This window comes from Aedes albopictus, chromosome 2 (genome assembly GCF_035046485.1).
Source record: "Aedes albopictus strain Foshan chromosome 2, AalbF5, whole genome shotgun sequence".
Classification (NCBI taxonomy): Eukaryota; Metazoa; Arthropoda; class Insecta; order Diptera; family Culicidae; genus Aedes; species Aedes albopictus.
This window is the reverse complement of record NC_085137.1, coordinates 58,370,228-58,389,191: the sequence shown is the minus strand read 5'-3', so window position 1 is coordinate 58,389,191 and position 18,964 is coordinate 58,370,228. Positions and strand designations below refer to the sequence as shown.

General features: G+C 41.7%; 1 protein-coding gene across 1 annotated transcript; it reads left to right on the top strand.

The window, feature by feature from the left end:
• The first annotated feature begins 16,125 nt into the window (after nt 1-16,125).
• Nucleotides 16,126-18,728, top strand: LOC115265852 (tektin-B1). The gene is made up of 3 exons (XM_029871796.2): nt 16,126-16,856; nt 16,913-17,135; nt 17,907-18,728. Exons 1-3 carry the CDS (start codon nt 16,213-16,215, stop codon nt 18,327-18,329), a joined length of 1,290 nt encoding a protein of 429 aa, XP_029727656.1. The 5' UTR covers nt 16,126-16,212; the 3' UTR covers nt 18,330-18,728.
• The last annotated feature ends 236 nt before the right edge of the window (nt 18,729-18,964 follow it).

Genomic DNA, 18,964 nt, shown 5'->3' with positions numbered 1-18,964 from the left:
TGCACTCCGCCGTAACACCTTCCGTTCGAAAACTCCAAGGGCGCGTTGATCCTCTGCACGTAGGGTCCATGTTTCGTGCCCATAGAGGACGACCGGTCTAATCAGCGTTTTGTAGATGGTTAACTTCGTGTTACGGCGAACTTTGTTCGATCGTAGAGTTCTGCGGAGTCCAAAGAAAGCACGATTTCCTGCCACAATGCGCCTCTGAATTTCTCTGCTGGTGTCATTGTCGGCGGTCACCAATGAGCCCAAGTACACGAATTCTTCAACCGCCTCGATTTCATCACCGTCGATATGAATTCGGGGTGGCGGGTGACCGTTCTGAACCATCTTCTATTTTCGATCTAATGATATTGATGGTTCAATCACCGCGAATTGATGTATTCATCGATTGTTTTCGACAAAAAAAATAATAAAATTGTTGTTTTGCCAGATTGTCCGGACGTTTCGGTCGATTTTACTGGCCTTCGACCATCTTCTGCGGACTAATCTTCTGGTCGTCTTTTCATTAATGGTCGTCCAATAGTGAAAAGACGACTGGAAGATTAGTCCGCAGAAGATGGTCGAAGGCCAGTAAAATCGACCGATACGTCCGGACAATCTGGCAAAACAACAGTTTTATTATTTTTTCGCCGAAAACAATCGATGAACCACCAACACATATTTTCGATCTATTAACAATGTGGTAAAAGTCCAGCTCGACACATGCATACACACATACAGACATCATGACAATTCGTCGAACTGAGTTGATTGGTGTATGAGATTTGAACCTCCGATGCTTCTATCGAAAATTCGTTTTTTGAGTGAACATATACCCTTTCAGTACACTTTGGTGTATGAGAAAGGCAAAAAGTTGTGAAAAAATAGGGCATAATAGGGGGCGTTGAAATCTGTAATCCTTGAGTAACCAGGTCTGATTTTACCATGACAGCATTGATCGCCCATCCAGTTTCCACAGCAAAGTGGCCAGTTTTTGATTCTGCCTTGAGACATATTCGTGAATTTACGGGAGTATAGTTCATTAGAAACTATTCAGAGTATTTTATTTTCACATTGACCACATTTTGGGACCTTCCGACCGCCAGTTTTTGGTCAGTTTTGTTACTTGCCTTGTAACATTTTCTTTTTTCAAAAATGTTTTATTGTTCAACCACTTGATTTACAACTCTTTTTTGTCCACTAGGGCACTGCGTAAACGATTTCAATTGGCAGAGCTGCACTTACACTTTGCACATCGCCTAAATGTATTCTATTCTAATTCTACTATATAGAACTGGTTGCCTTTGCGCTGCTGTCACTTTTCTACACTGTTCATGGTAGAATGATGAGCACGAGGATGCTTATGTGGCTCTTGTTCCTTTTCCGAATGGGGGGTCCATTATGAGTTGCCGTTAGCCGATATCCAAGTTGCCGGGTCTGTTAGAGCATATGCCCAGAAGAGGAAAAATTGCAAGTACCAGGGCTGGGATCGAACCCATGACCATCCACTTACGAAGTGAACGTGAACCCGGGTTGACGTGAATATCATAATCATATCTTAAAACAATCAAATTTTGTAACGCTTCAGAGGAATAGGGAACACAGCCTAGCGTTACTACCCGTTCAAAAAAGATGGAGTTTCCATACAAAAACGCATTGTGGAGGCAACCAGATCCTTATGAACCGAGTTCAAAAATGTGACGTAATAAAAAGATGTTGTCTTATGTCCACCACGAATTTTACAAACGAGCATTCGGACAAAAAGGAGATAGAAGTGGCCTTCATTTTCAATAAACGGGTTTATAGATGAGACAATTGAACCAAAAAAAAAAAAGAAAATCGGCACTAAAAACCTCATGTAATAGATATTTGCTTATCTTTACGATACTTAAAAAGGCACAAAAGTACATACTGAATTCTCTGATAGATTCCCTAACGTTCATAATTAAGGCGAAACTGGATCCATTTCCTCAATCAGCACTTCTGAAGCATAATTCAACCTTTGGAGCGGATGAGATTGTCGGCGCATGAAAATGCTATTCGGCATACACAGTCTTATGCGACTAGTGGTCATCTGGATTAGTGCTGAATGCTGAAACTTACCATGGTTAAAACATTTTGACCAATAAGTTCTCATGCAAAATACAAATATAGAAAATATCATTTTATTTCACATATGTGATTCATATTTTCAAAATGAATACATGTGTTGAAAGGTCACATAATACTGGTTAAGTGAAGCATACGGTTTAGAATTACTTTATTTTCTATATGTTTTTATAAGCCTAGCAGTACACTTCCGTTTTCTGAAATCCGTTTTCTCCGGCACGCAAATAAAATATCCGAAAAGTTTTGCATTCCACTGTAGCGAAATAGATCCATAAGGATACATTTTGAGTTTGTATCCCAAGTTATGTACCAAATAAATATAATAAGGCTGAAACAATACAGTTTTAGTGATGATATGATAAGAAATTTGCAAGTAACCTCAACTTCGGATGATTTTCATGAAAATAACCGTTAGATCAACGATTAGTATCATAAAATGTGAATTTTGGACAAAATTTACCATAATAGGAATACAAGCTTGTTTTATAAGTGAGAATGGTGTGAATCAACCATATAAGATTCACCCATGCTTCTTTTACACAACAAATCTCATTGAAACAAGTAAATGGACATTTTTTGTTTAATTTACGTTTTATTTTGTACAAAATAAAACGGCTTCGTACTTTACCAATACAGGATCTAATATTTTTTTCTCTTCCGGTCATAGTTGCCACTAGCAATGGGGATTACAGGATCCTAATTTGTTTCAACCTAAAACCATTACTCGTTAAAATACGACGAAATATCAATGAAATGGCGTGCGTGCCAGCTGAAATGGACTTACGACACATAAGCGATCAGCAGAGAAGGATAAAGGACAGTTAGTTCCAAAACATATACTGTATTTGGTGTGTGTTAGTTAGCATTTCAATAAATAAATTTACTTTGAAAATCCTAGTTACAGATGTGAAATGAATTGAATAAGATTTTGTATGAGAACTTATTGGACACGGTGTAGTTTTTGGATCTCCTGTTCTGATTGTCAATTGAAACTTCAACGTGAAAGTGCTTCCAGTATAGTGGTGAGCGTGATATAACAATATTAAAGAGTTTCACCATCAATCCATCCTTTCGAGATACCTGCAGATATGTTCATGATCCACCTGGGTATGCATACAAGAGCGATTCCAAGCAACAGCATCAAAATTAAGGAAAATTTTTAATTCATGATTTTCTATTGAACTGAAACTTTGCACAGTTTTTCAGTTCCATCTAAATCGCCATTTTTCGATATCAAATTTTTATTTAGAGCCACGACTAACTTTTCAAAAGGGTGTATGTGAAAATGGTTCAAAAATATTCAAAAATATGCACAGCAAAAACGGATTGTTCGATTGTTATGAATTTTTCAGCAAAGTTAGATAGCTAAATGGTGATTTCTAAGAAAATATACACTGTGAAAAAAAATCTATTTTATCATTGAAAAACATCATTTTTGTCACAAAAACTCAAATATCTCAAAACCCTATCTTTTTACCAACTTGATTTTTTTAGGGAAAACGGTCCATTGTATTAGCAATCTACCATAAAAATTTGGTGATGGTAAACTAATAAACAAAAAAGTTATAACATTTCAAAAATTTCACAATTTTTACATTTAGTAAAAAAAATTTTTCTGTGTAAATTATTTCGGCCGGGAATCGCGATTTGATGCTGATTTTATTGTTCAGCAAAGTTAGATAACTAAATGGCGATTCCTAAGAAAATATACACTGTGAAAAAAAATCTTTTTTAACATTAAAAAATATCATTTTTGTCACTAAAACTCAAATATCTCAAAACCCTATCTTTTTACCAACGTAATTTTTTAGAGAAAACGGTCCATTGTATTAGCAATCTACCATGAAAATAAACAAAAAAGTTATGACAATTCAAACATTTCACAATTTTCACATTTAGTAATAATTTTTTTTAGTGTAAATTATTTCGGCCGGAAATTGAAGTTTGATGCTGATTTTATTGTTAATGGCCTTGCGTGAGTAAAACAAGTTGTTTTTATTATATATTATATATACATATAATATAATATACTATGTACCGTAATGTTCCGATTTTATCACGCCCTCCGCGCATTAGTCGTTTATTCATTAATTTGCTGTTACATTTGAGGACAAGTGTTTTCCCTCTTCTTCAAGATGAATGTTGAAAGCGTGTTTTGCAACGTTAAAAATATTGAAATGGGTATAGATGTTGAAGAATATTACAGGGCATTTTTGGAAAGGGGCGTAATTAAATTGTTTAAACAGATGTCGCTGATGGCAATTTCTAAGTTGTTGTCGTTTTCGAACTTCCTGCGCCCTGCTTTACCGATGATATACAGATGGCTCGTTTGTCAAATTCTAGACGGCAGGACGTGCAAATGCGTAATTTTGTACACAATGTGGACATTTGGGCATAACCAGTCTCTTTCAGTTTATCTATGGTGCTTTCGGTGAGATTTCGTAACTCTTTTGAACATTTTTTTTCATCAAACGGTCTACAAGAGAGCGTTGAGTTGAAGACCTTTGAGAAAGCGACTGTTCATCTTGTTCGTTAGATTACAATAAACAAAATCACTTATTAATTTTAACTTACTTGTTTGGTGTTGGTGGCTGAAAAAAAAATACTATACAATTTTTAATATTCATAGCGGTAGTATTTTTTTGTTTTTTTCGTGAGCATTGTCAGGTATGTATACAGACAAACAAACGTAACACTGGCGAAATTTTCATTGACCACGCCTTCAACGATCATTTTGAATCTTGGTTGTGGCTTTCATAACAAGAAGAGCGCCCATCGTTTTTCTTTACGTTTGACGTTTCACACTAGCGCCTTCTGATGACGATATTGCACAACGCAGTGTTTCGTGAAACATTTCCACCAGGTGGTGATAGTGTGAACTGGGCGATGAATTTTCACTAAAATTGTTCTAGGCGTTTCGTCTGTTTGTCTGTGGTATGTACCTCTTATGCATTTGTTGTTGTTGAAGTTACTCGCATTCTTCCGATCATAAAGTCTGTTCTCTAAGAGGGATTTTTTTTGCGGATAAACTAGACGTATACGCGTATAAAAACACTTTTATTATACAGCTTTTGTCTTAAAAATAAATTCAATTCCATTTTTCTTATAATCAACAGCTTTTCAACACTATCAAGGGATTTTTTCACCAGTCACGTACAATAAAAAGTATGACAATCTCAATATTTTTGATCACAACACTGGATCGCGTCTAAGTTTCAAATAGATACTATAGTAATTACGAATAATCAAACTAAAGTATCATGAAAACAACTTGTTTAATTCAGGCGGTAGCCTTTACAATAAAATCAGCATCAAAATATAATTCTCGAAATAATCTACACAGAAAAAAATTTTTTTTTGTTACTAAATGTAAAAATTGTGAAATGTTTGAAATGTCATAACTTTTTTGTTTATCAGTTTACCATCACCAAAATTTTATGGTAGATAGCAGATATAATGGGCCATTTCCCCTAAAAAATTGAAGTTGGTAAAAAGATAGGGTTTTGAGATATTTGAGTTTTTGTGACAAATATCATATTTTTTCAAAGTAGAAAAAGAAATTTTTTACAGTGTATATTTTCTAAGGAATCATCATTTAGTTATCTAACTTTGCTGAAAAATTTATAACAATCGAACAATCCGTTTTTGCTGTACAGCTTTTAGAATATTTTAGAACTATTTTCGCATACACCCTTTTGAAAAGTTAGTCGTGAGTGAATATGAAGGTTTAATATCAAAAAATGGCGATTTATATGAAATTGAAAAACTGTGCAAAGTTTCAGATATTTTTGAAATGGTCGCTCAGGATCGACTGACATGACTCCGTGGAATTCCTCACAAGCGTTGTCATTCATTGGCGCTTTTTCAACTGTGTAATATAAATAACTCACCAACCAGTTCAGTGGAAAACTATTGATTGAAGTCACAAAATATCAGTAAACTCCACAGACACTTACGTTTACAGTGTGTCACAAAAAAAATGAGCATACATAAACTGTTAGAAACTTGTTTAAAAATTCATTTCAATGTTGATGGCGTTTTGCATTGCTACAAACCTCTACAAAAACTAAAACTTTTCGTAAACCAATTAAAGTGACCTCAAAATTGCGTGATAGCATCAGGTAGGATGTCTTCCGTTGTGCACTCAATTTTGAAACATACTGCAAACCCCACCTGAACCTGAATCAGCAACAATTTAATTTTTGTAGTCACACATGAATGGAAAAGGTGTTTCTTGAGTACCATCCTCGGTTCTCGATTCCCTATCTTTACTTCTTCCGGCCAGCTGTGCTTACACAACCGTGCTCCGTCCCTTTTAAGAAACTCGAATTCATCAATCCAGTTAGCTGTCGCAGTCGACCCTCGCCATATGAATATAATACTTTTATTATACATATCTCAAATCATTGCTGCTTGCTCCTGGTACCCCACCGCCCTCAGCCGCTTAAGTCTGCCGATGAAGGTGGTGAGCAACATCTAACAACGTCTTCTTACAGGGCCCTTCGAAAGCTGGGTTATTCCCGACATCGATGTTCCATCACCATGCGCCCCCTTTTCCAAAGGTGAGTGTTTTATGTGAAATTCATATGTTCCGAGTAACGAGTAACAGGCAGTAGTCGTTAGTTCTCCTAGAAATCGAACTGTATTCCCCTAACTTTATGTGCCATCGCGTCCGATTGGGGAGATAGCCACATATTTCTTCGGGAAAATCCTTCAAACCGGGGTCAACCGCACCCGATACCTAGAAACGCGATCGCGACTACACTTGTACGACGCACGCAGAAGCAAAGAATACCCTCCATTGTCGAAGTAGCTTCCCAGCTTACACGTACCTAATGCCTTTCGGAACCCTTTTGTCATCATCATCGTCAATCTCCATAACAGACAGGCAGGCGAGAAGGTGTGGTGTGGCTATAGGTAGGTACCTTCCGCTCTATTTTAATGCTAAATAGTGATGGCCTTTCTTCATCCGCGCCTGAAATTGGCTCCATCCTGGGTGTCCGGGCGACAACAGCGACGACGACGATAAGTACCTAGTTGGAGCTGGTCGTTGTTACAAACGCGGGGATTACTTTGCATATGTGATTTGTCAAACAAATGCGCCGTTGGAGCGAAGTAACTCCGTTGTTGTAAGGGGTTTTCTTTCGGTGTGCTCGGTGTAAATTGCGACCAAGTGTCTCTGTTTGAACTATTTGAACTGTGCGGTAGTCGCCGGTTCTCCGGTCGTGACGGTTGGGTTTGTCCGAGATGCTTCTTCGTTTCGTTGTGCTTGGTTATGCGATACAGAGATAGGGTGTTTGGAACACGTGCAGCAACGGAAATGGCCAGGTGTGATTGGTGTTCTCAGTTGGGAGCGATGACTAATTCACACGAATAAGGGGCAGCGTTCTGTATGAGTGATAGGCGCCATTTTTTGAGTTTTTTTGGAGTCATATCGCATGCCTTTTCAACCATTTATTTGTGTTGTATTTTGTAAATTCTCATGAACATGTATTCAAAATCAACACTATAAGTTAATTTAACATTTAGTCTTTAAGGATCTTCCCAGCAATTCGTGAGTTTCCTTGAAAATAATCCGACAGAGTGAAATTATTTACTCAAAAACTTTATTTTAATATTATATGACGTTATTTCATGGTATTCTTTTGTGCAATTTCTTGGAATTCCTCCAGTTTTTCCTCTTTGTTTTTCGCCTGTTCTCTCGCTACGCACAATAACAAACGATATCGTTGGGAGCGCACATAGATAAAGAGAATAAAAACGTTATTCGAGGCACATTGTGGGAGCTGGACTGATTAAAGCAACGATGGACGGTGTGTAAAACTGCGTAAGGGTTTTGAGTGAACTATCCAGTTCATTCGAATCTCGCTGGGGACTGCTCAAGGTGACGGACTCTCATGCCTACTCTTCAACTTCGCTCTTTTATATCTTTCTCAACCATAGGGGAAAAATCTGCTCAACAGACACCCTAACAGGAAGCTTAGGGGCTGTCCATAAACCACGTGGTCATGAGGGGGGGTTCGGCCAATGACCATTTTGTATGGACGTAAAAAAAATTTGTATGGACAAATGACCACGCGGGGGGGGGGGGGTTGAGAAGGCCCAAAAAAATGACCACGTGGTTTATGGACAGCCCCTTAGGGCTCTAGCGTGCGCAGCTTTTTCTTTTTTGCCACTCACTCTCGTAAAAAAACACGCGAAGAAACAGATAATAGAGAAGATACTTTTCCCCCTCTTTTATCTCGCTCTTTCTTGCGTTCAACAAAATGAACGAGCGAGAAAAAAGAAAAGGCTGCGCACGCAAGTGGGTTAGGGTAGTGTGGGGTTAAGGCCGTCTTCTACAACAATGGTAAAATCCAGGACTACTCTCTCCTCGACCCACTAAAACACATTCCTATAGTCGCCAAGCCCTTCGTCCCTCCGGAACCACCAAGAAGGCATTGCTTCAGAGAGGGGCTAGTGCACATCGCACCCTTAAGGTTAGCTGCGTTGCTTGCAGCAACGAACATCGATAACTCGCTCTGGAGAGGCCATCACCGTAGCATGCTGGCGCTTAGCCAGTTTCCCGAGTGGTCCTCACCGCTCCCTCTGTCCTCGGAAGGCAGGCAAGGTCAACCCCGCCCGCGCCCAAATGCTTAGCAGACATCAAGAAGTGATGCCCACGTGCAACCCGATCTGACCTGCCCGCAAAGGCCCTATCAGATGCACCCGAAGCTTCCAGACAGCAGGGTCTCACCTACCCCGACCCTTGCCTGGGACCCCTTTCCAACCGCGGGCTCGGATCCAACTCAGTAGACCGACGCCACGACAGCACCGCTACCGGGACTTCCTCTCCGCGGTCACTTTATCTCTGTAAGGGGGCGTCCATAAATGACGTAGCTTTTTAGGGGGGAGGGGGTTGGTTGTGATTTTGTGACGAAGTGTGACGATAGGGGGGTAGGGGTTTATGATATGCTACGTAGCTTTCTACTAAGCCTATTGAAAAAAGTATTTCGTATTTATAAAAATTTTTACTTGCATTAAGTATCATTATCCAGTAAATCAAAAAAAATGTTGCATGAATTATTTTTTTTCTTTCACATTAATGTAAATAGCAAATAATGAAGATTAAAAGCAGCCTCATTTCATAGGACATGCAGCTATCGGACGCTACAACTCTATCTGAGAAAATGGTTTTAAATTCCTGCGTAAAGAATAATGTATTGTGTTTGCAGACAAAAATCATTTTCGCTCAAATGCTTCTCACGACCAATAGTTTGTTGCTTGCTATAGAGCACTGCACGCCGCACAGGTTGCAAAAGGAATTTTTTTTTAAGTTTTTAGCATTATGGCATTATTTCAGGAGCTCTTTTCTACAGGACTTCCTCGAAGAATTCCTCCAACAATTTCGTAAGAAGATACTCTAGCAGCTTTGTAAGGAATTTCTCATTGTGTTCTTTATAGGTTTCTCCAACAGGAGAAATTTAAAAAAGAAACTCCGTGAGGAGTTCCTTGAGCAGTTTTAGATGGGACATTCGGAGAAATCTTGAATAAACTCCTGTAGTCTCAGAACGAGATATTTTTAGATTCTCAGAAGGCAGAAGTTCAACTTCTGAAGAAAACAAGGAAGAAATTTTTGAAAGAATCCCGGAAGGAATCTCTCAAGGAATCCCGAATGTAACTTTTGGGGAATCCCGGAAGATTATCTGGACATAACTCCTAGTGAAATCTAAGAAAGAAAATCCTGGAGAAATTCCAGAAGGAACAATGGGAGGAATCCGTAATGGGATTCCTCGCGGAATTCTAAGAGAATAAAGGGATGCCGGAAAAAGTTCCTGGACGAGTTCCGGAAAAAAAAATCCTGGATAAATCCTAGAAGGAAGTCCTCGAGGAATTCCAGAAGAAACTATGAAGGAATTTCTAAAGGAATCCGAAGAAGAACTCCTGGAGGAATCCCAGAAGCAATTCCTGGGAGGGCTTTTAAAGAATGCCGGTGGAGTTTCCTGCCGTGATCTCGGAATGAATATCTGAGTGAATTCCTGAAGAATATCAAGAAGGAACTCCTGGAGGAATCCCGAAAGGAACTTCTTTGGGAAACACAGAAAGAAGTTCTGATGGAATATAAAAAAAAATCCGGTTAAAATCCCTGAAGAAATGTCCGAAGAAACTGCTGGTGGAAGAGAGAAGAAAATCTGGAAAGAACTCTTGAAGGAAACCATGGATAAACTTTAAGAAAAACATTAGAAAACAAACTGCTGGAGAAATCTCAGAAGGAACATTTGTAGGAATCTAAGAAGGAACTCCGGAAGGAAATATTGTAGGGATCTCTGAAGGAACCCCTGAAGGGATACAAGGGAAGGGGAGAGAAACCCCAGAAGGAAGTCCTGGAGGAATTAAAAAGGGAGAAATTCTCAAAACGGGAATCCCAACAAAAAACTCCTTGATGAATTCCAAAGTGAACTGCTGTAAGAATTTTAGAAGAAACTGCTGCAGGGTCCTTCAAATGTCGTGGTGAATTTTATTCAAATGAAACCAATTTGATATTTTGAAGAGATTTATTAGTGAGGAAATTAATATCTTCGGAAGAGCTCAGGCTTATGGTTTTTAACTATATTGGGAGCATCAATTTCTTGTTTTTCGGCATCAAGCAGAACGATGGGTGGTTTATTGAGACATTAGCTTTGGTGATAATCTCCACTGATTTCACCTATGGTCTTGATGTCGGCGATCTGATCCTGGCAGTCAGCAATGTTATTTTGCTATTGTTGTTTTTTCATAATATTCTATAAATATGAAATCAGAGCTAAACTTGAGTTTTTTTTTGTTTTTTGACATGACACTTTTTAGGGGGGGGGGGGGGGGTGTTTCAGAAGCTACGTCATTTATAGAGGGGGGTATCTGAATATGTGACGAAATGCTACGTGGGGGGAGGGGGGTATCAAAAATCGCTTTAAAAAAGCTACGTCATTAATGGACGACCCCAAGGGTCGATCTCGACCGCAGGGCACCGGTATGACCTACGAAGCCGACTCCGAACCCTTGGACCACCATCTGTACCGCATCTGAACTAGCCATTCTCTGAGTCCACACGCCACGTCCTCTGTAGCTGCCAGATGATATGGGTGATAGCATGTGGCAAGCATGCGGTCACGCATTGTGCGAAAACGTGGGCACACGAACAAAACCTGTTCCGCCGTTTCCTCTAAACCATTACACACTGGGCATTCGGGAGAATCCGCATGTCCGAAACAGTGTAGATACTGTCGGAAGCAACCATGACCTGAAAGGACTTGTGTCAGGTGGAATGTAACTTCCCCATGGCACCTGTGTGGTATATGTCTGACAATAAGCATCTCTCAGTGTGTTTAGAGTCTTATCCCCCAATATGTCAACAGGCAACTGATAACGCACGCACATTCCTCACCCAGGGTAACGCCCACGCTATCGAGTGATAGCTGCTGACGACGTCACAGCAGGCCACGACTCTTCCTCTTTCTTTGGTCAGCATTCGACCACGTCGGACGTGCGGTGTATCGTGTCGCTGCGCTGGGCAATTCTCATCGAGAACCATCAGCTAAATTCCCACAGCACCTATAAATCCAACTATCTACCCTCGGTATCAACCTATGGGTCCAACTTCCGAAAGGAAGGGAAGCTTCCTTTGGTGGAACTGTCCCACGCGCGCTGCCATTTGACCATAGAGGCCAGCCTGGCAGTTCTGCGTATGCCTCTTGTGTCGCGCATTTCGAAGCACTCCATGTCCTCACTGGTAAGGATGCCGATAGGCACCATACCAATAATAACGCAGAGAGCGTCGTGTGAAACGGTACGATACGCGCTCGCAACCCTCAGATACATAAGCCTGTAAGTACTTTCCAGCTTCCGTCGGTAGCATTCAGTATTCAGCGTAGTGCCCCACGCCGGGCCGCAATACCTAAGTATGGACGTAGCAACACTAGCCAGAAGCTTGCGCTTACTGTCGTACACCGCAGAGCTATTGGACATCATCCGGGACAGTGCCGCAATAGCTGTGGAGGCTCTTTTACAGGCATAATCGACGTGGCTACCGAAGGTAAGCTTATCGTCGATCATCACGCCCAAGTGTTTGACAGAGCGCTTTGACAGGATAGTGCACTCTCCTACACTGATCTCCGCTTGCTGCTCTGACTTCCGGTTGTTAACAACGGTCACCTCAGTCTTGTGGTGAGCCTGCTCCAGTTTCCTGGACCGCATCCACGCCTCCACAACCTTCATCGAGTGGTCGGTAGTCAACTTCACCTCCTCCTTGTTTCACCGTAGACTTCGAGCGTAATGTCGTCGGCAAATCCGACAATCTCCACTCCCACTGGGTACTCTAACCTCAATACCTCGTCGTACATTCCATAACACCGAACCCAGGATGGAACCTTGCGGAACTCCTGAGGTTATGTGAAAGCACTTCCGACCCACCTCCGTGTCGTAGACTAGTACACGATTCTGAAAGTAACTTCCGAGAATGTTGTGCAGGTAGTCCGGTATCCCCAGGCGCAAGAGCGCATCGGCAATAGCAGACCAGCTGGCGCTATTAAACGCATTCCTAACATCCAGAGTCACTACCGCACAGAAACGAATTCCCCTCTTCTTAGGCTCGAGTGCTTTCTCGGCGGTTTTTGTAACCGACAAGATGGCGTCTACGGTGGACCTTCCCTTCCGGAAGCCGTACTGTGGAGCCTCGTAGCCGTGCGGTTAGGGTCACCAAGCTTATAATCGCACCATGCTATGGGGTGAGGGTTCGATTCCCGCTTCGGGCGTTGAAACTTTTCGTGAGAATAGTATCTTCCCCGTTTCCACTGGTGCATGCTCCGTTGTCCGTTGTCTAATGTTAAGTTTAAAACAGTCTGTACAGCCGAAAGCTGAAGACGTTGTCCGTGTCTTTTTTTAGAAAGACCATTTTCGCCCTCGGTGAACCTATACATTGTATTGAGGATGATCTTTTTGAGCACCTTCCCCGCCGTGTCAGTCAAGCATATTGGTCTATATGCCGACGGGTCTCCGGGTGGTTTCCCCGCCTTTGGCAATAGTACCAGGCTCTGCCTCTTCCAAGCTTCTGGGAAAACTCCCTCGTCCAGGCATTTCTGCATAACAGACCTGAACATCTCGGGAGCCTCTGCAATAGCTACTTTTAAGGTCAGGTTCGGATCTCCGTCCGGACCTGGTGCATTACCTACGCTAAGGGACTTTGCTATCCCCGCAAGTGCCACATCGGTCTGGAAGGTGTGATGCGACGAGCCGGGGAACGGTTTTCACAAAATCCGGTAAATTTGTTTGCTTTGCGGACGACATGGGCATTATCCCCAGAATATTTGGAACGGTGGCAGATCCGTACACCCGCCTGCAACGCGAAGCAGCAAGGTCGGACTGGCGGTGAATGCCACAAAAATAAAGTACATGCTGGTAGCCGGAACCGAACACGACCGGATCCGTCTGGGTAGTAATGTTACGATAGACGGGGATACTTTCGAGGTGGAGGTGGAATTCGTCTACCTCGGATCCTGACGGCTGACAACAACGTGAGTCGTGAAATTCGGAGGCGTATCATCAGCGGAAGTTTTGCCTACTACGGGCTCCAGAAGAAACTGCGTTTAAAAAGATACATCCACGCACCAAATGCACCATGTACATAACGCTAATAAGACCGGTGAACCACCACGGACACGAGACGAGCAGGACATGCAAGCACTCGGAGTTTTCGAACGACGCGTGCTAAGGACGATCTTCGGCGGTGTGCAGGAGAACGGTGTGTGGAGGATAAGGATGAACCACGAGCTCGCTGCACTTTACGGCGAACCCAGCATCCAGAAGGTGGCCAAAGCCGGAAGGATACGGTGGGCAGGGCATGTTGCAAGAATACCGGACAACGACCCTGCAAAGCTGGTGTTTGCAACTGATCCGGTTGGCACAAGAAGGCGTGGAGCGCAGAGAGCACGAGGGGTGGACCAGGTGGAGCGTGACCTGGCGAGCATTGGGCGCGACCGAGGATGGAGAGCGGCAGCCACAAATCGAGTATTGTGGCGTACTATTGTTGATTATGTCTTGTCTTAAATGTGATGTTGAACAAATAAATGTATGTATGTAATATGTATGTATGTGGGAGCAAATAATAAGCCTTAGCAGGAGTTGCTTCGTGGATATAAACAAGTTTCTTCAAAGATTCCTCCTTCTAGGAATTTAAATCGTGATTTCTTCCAGTGTTCCTCCAGAAGTTTCTTCCGGAATTCTATTCTGGGAATTTTCACGAAGTATCTTCTGAGATTCTTCCTTTTGAAATATCCGAGATTCCTCCTGGAATTCCTTCCGGGATTCTTCAAGGAGTTTCTTCTGAGGTTTCTCAAGAAGTTTCTTCTGAGATGTCTCCAAGAGTTCTTTCTTTGGTGTGGAGCGGACCTGGTGTGATGGTTAGAACCCTTGACTATCACGCCGAGGACCTGGGATCGAATCCCACTCCCGACAAACTCGCAAAATGTGAGTTCTTCCTTCGGAAGGGAAGTAAAGCGTGGGTCCCGAGATGAACTAGCCTAGCGCTAAAAATCTCGTTAATACAGATAAAAAAAATCTTTCTGGGAATCATCCAGGAGATTATTCCTGGACTCTGCCAAGAATTTCTTGAGTGTGTTTTTTTTTTTCATAACCTTTTTATTAGGATTCCTCCAGGAACTTGTTCTAGAATTCCTGCATGATTTTTTCTCATACTTTCGTCGTGGATTCCTCCAGAATTTGCTTCGGAAGTTACACCAGAAGTTTCTTGTGGGGATCGCTTCAGGATTTTCTCCAGGTTTCCGTCAAAAGTTCTTTCCGAGGTTGCTCAAGAAATTCCTTTCAGCCTTCAGAAATTCCGGGAATTCTTTCTTGGTTTCATCCAGGAAAAACTTCTTGGAGGATTTCTCCTAGAACTTATTTCAGAACTCTTTAAGGAACTCCTTCCGTGATATCTTAGGAAATGCCGACGTTTCTCCTCCATTCCTTTTTTTTTTTTTTAATTTTCCCAATAGTTTTGTACATGTTCCTCCAGATGTTCGCTCTGGGTTTCCTTCAAAAACTTTCTCTGGGAATACATTTCTCCAGAAATTCCTTCTGGGAACCCCAAAAACTAATTCGAAACGAATCCCATTCCCTAAGGAACCATTTTAAAAATCTTAGAAGAAATTCCTGGAGGAATCACATAAATAATTCCTGCGAGATTCCTGATACTCCAGGATCCATGCCTGATGGAACCTCGCTAGGAATCCTAAAAAAACCTGGAAGAATAACAAAAGGAACTTCTGAAGGAATGCTGGATAGACCCCGGGAAAAATATCAATTGAATCGCATATTTAAAATTGCGTTAGAGGTTTTCAGAGTCACTCCGGAGTTTCTCCGGAATCTCAGAAGAAACACCTTGAAGATTTCCAGAAGACTCTTGAAGATTTCATAATAGGAAGGAGTGAATTCCTGAAGGAACTTCTAGATTATGTTTGGACGTTACGGGTTTCAGTCTTGGGAGGAATAACTCGAAATCGGATTCTTAGGTTTTTATCCGACGTTTCGGTAACATTTATCATGCCTTTCTCAATGAATTTGTTAACATTGAATCGTTTATGCAGTGTTTATGATTGTCATGTGTATGCTACTATCCACGGTGTACAATATTTAGAAGGTGATATATTCCCGAAATCTGACAGTTTTTTTGAGGAACCACTTCACCTTGAGATACGGACTTCTAATTTTGACACGATAATTTCATAGCTAAAACTAAAACTAAAGCTAAAACAATTTTCCAAAAACAAACTTTCAAAATATCATTTTTTGCAAAATAAGGGACGGCCACTGCCTACGCTAGTATGAAAATCAACAAATTACAGTCAGTTTCAAAGTTTGAGATTCGATTTTTATATGAAGGCACGTTACTGTGCGATGTGTAACAATTCCCCCGCAAAAGCGAGAAAACATTGTTTACGTGGTTGTTTACCACCGAAGCAACCCGTATCCTGGAGGTACCCGTTTGTCCTGGCAACGGGGCAGCGTTTCCAACCTGGCATCAACCAAACAAATTCCGTTCTTCCGACGAGGTTGTCTTCCGGCAAGTGAACGTTTGTTCAGTTTTAATCCATCTGCTTTGAACCGAACATGTCGAACCGAGCCGTGGCCACGTTTGAAAAACCTCTGCAACATTTGAGTCTTCCGGATTGGCATTCCCGGTTGAATCAGCTGAAAAATGCCGCCTACGGGAAGCGCTCGGATGCGTTCGAGCTGCGACATTTGGCGCGAAATTTGAGAAATGAGACCAGGATACAGACCTACTGGGATACGTACCACAATAATGATAAACTGTCGGACCGGGTGGCGGAATTGGATCGATGGCGGGAGACGATGCGGATTTTGCTGAAACGGGTGGATGTTGAGATTGGCTCGTTGAAAGAGGAGAAGGCCTGCACGGAGCGGGATCTGGATGCGTTGCTGATGCCGTTGACGGTTGTGACGGATAGCATTAGTATGCGGGATTGTCGATTGGGATCGGAGTTGACTTATGACGAAGGTGATACTGAGTTGAAGAATGAGCTGTGCATTGTAGAGAATAACCAGCGTCTACTGAGGGATCAGAACCAGGGTGCTTGGGAGCAGTTGAATCGGCTCCAGGAAGTGAAGTTCAAGCTGGAACTGGATTTGACCGATAAAGATGAAGCGCAGGGAATCGATCAGCACCAGCTGGAGGTTGACAAGCATTGCGCAAACGTGACATTCAAGACAGACTCAACAAGAGTTCCTAAGAAGTATGTGGACGAGCAGACAGAAACATATGCATATTAACCAACTTGTTGTTTTTCAGCTCTTGTACTTACAACAATTGGTTGGAGTACTGTGAAGAATTAGTTTCGCTGACTGAGAAAACACTCTCCGATTCGGCTGCCGTCAGGGAGTCTTTGTTCGCTACACGTGAAAAGGCGAGGAATATTTTGAAAAGCCAACAGGATCGTACCACGCACACTTTACGTAAACGGATTTTTGAAACTCAACGTGCAAGAAATGAGCTGGAGTATCAACAAGGGAAGGTAAAGTACTTTTGAAATAACTCCTTTATGTTTGTTTTAGATAGTTTGTGCCACCCTCGTGTGTACCATGAACAGCGAATTATGTATAGTAAAAAAAAAGTCCATATAGCCACAGCTGTAAAGGCCGCGTGGGTATTCAGCATAACCATGCTGAAGGTGACGGGTTCGATTTCCAGTCGGTTCAGAATCTTTTCGTAATGACAATTTTCTTGACTTTTTTGGGCATAGAGTATGTTCGTGCCTGCCACATGATATTCATATGCAAAATGGTCTTTGGCAGAGGAAGCTCTCAGTTAATAACTGTTGAAAGCTGTCCATATGTTGTCCCAGTGGAGACGTTACGCCGAGAAAAACGAAGAAGAATTCTATTTGATTTTATATTCGACTATCTCTTGAAAGTTCATTATTTTGTTTGATTATTTACCTATTAGTTACGTATTTGAATTTGATAGATAATAAGTTAAGTTTTTTACAACTTAGAACACAGATTTAATTAAGGTACACCGGGGCAAGTTGAAACGGGTGGGGCAAGATGAAACACGAAGTTTTGAAATACATTTCAATATAATTTCTAAATTTTTCTTCCGCTAAAAAGTTGTTTGAATCAAAAACTATGTGTTATGGCATTCAAGATGTTTACCATTATTGGATAACATCATGTTAACTCCCTGTTTCAACTTGCCCCGGTGTACCTTAACTTTAATTTATGGCAGTAATCAGAATTTGAAACTATTATTATGTTCTCTAAAATTTGAAATGCCTTTATTTCAGATGAAGGAAGAAATGGACAAGTGTTCATCGGAAATCGAAACTTTGGAAAGAGCCTATGCCGATAAAATTGAAGCATTGAAAGTGGTTGAGACCCGCCTGGAAAATCGTGCCCAACGTTCCGGAATGGAGCTCTGCATCGACGAGTCTTATCATGGACTTTCCGACGAGGTTCAAAAACTTCGCGATACTATCAAAGTCCTTCGCGAAAAGATCAACGCCGCCAAGACGATGTACAACAGCCTGCACGAGCTGGCCAAAAAGATCGATCAAGATTTGGAAAACAAGCAACATGCTCTCATGACCGATATCCGGTCCCTGGATCTTCGTGCTCGGCTCAACACCGGGGAATTCGGCGGAAAACCCACACAAACCGATCGTAACATTCATCTGTCCCGGCTGGAGGACGAAATTCCCAAATCGTAAATCAACTGAGCACCTGATCGGATCGGATCGATTATCGTTGGCTCGGGTCATTGTATCAAATCGCGTGCTCCAATTTCACCACTTTGTTTGCACTCTCTGCTTTTTCTCACCTTTCCGTGATTGCATGTCCAAATAAGAAACAGGTTCATATGTGCTGATTTTTTTTTGCTGGCATGCAAAGCGCCACAAACTGACACTTGCACTCATTCAGCTGGTTGGTGGTTTTGTAGGATTTTTTCGATAGTGGAGCTAATATGTCAGTAGGTATACCGACAATGCGCGAAAAACCGCTGGCTTTTATTGATTTCAGCAGCACAACATAAATTACCAATCACTTCGGTGCACTTCAGAAGGAAATCTGTTCAACGTGTGATTTGAAATAAATTGCTAGTTTTGCTTCAAAATTGGAACGTGTTGTTTATTTGTCGGAAAAAGTAACTGTCACAGCCGTTATATTTTACTAGCGCATGGTATATTTTACAGTGAAACTGGGGATTTTTTTTGTTATCGTACAAAGTGGGCCAAAGGATCTCAGATTTTCATGAAACTTTTTCCACAGGCAGGGCCCATACTGCCGTGAATCGCAAGTCAGTCCCATATGTAAAAAGTAGGCATTGAGAAAATGGCCTCTGAAG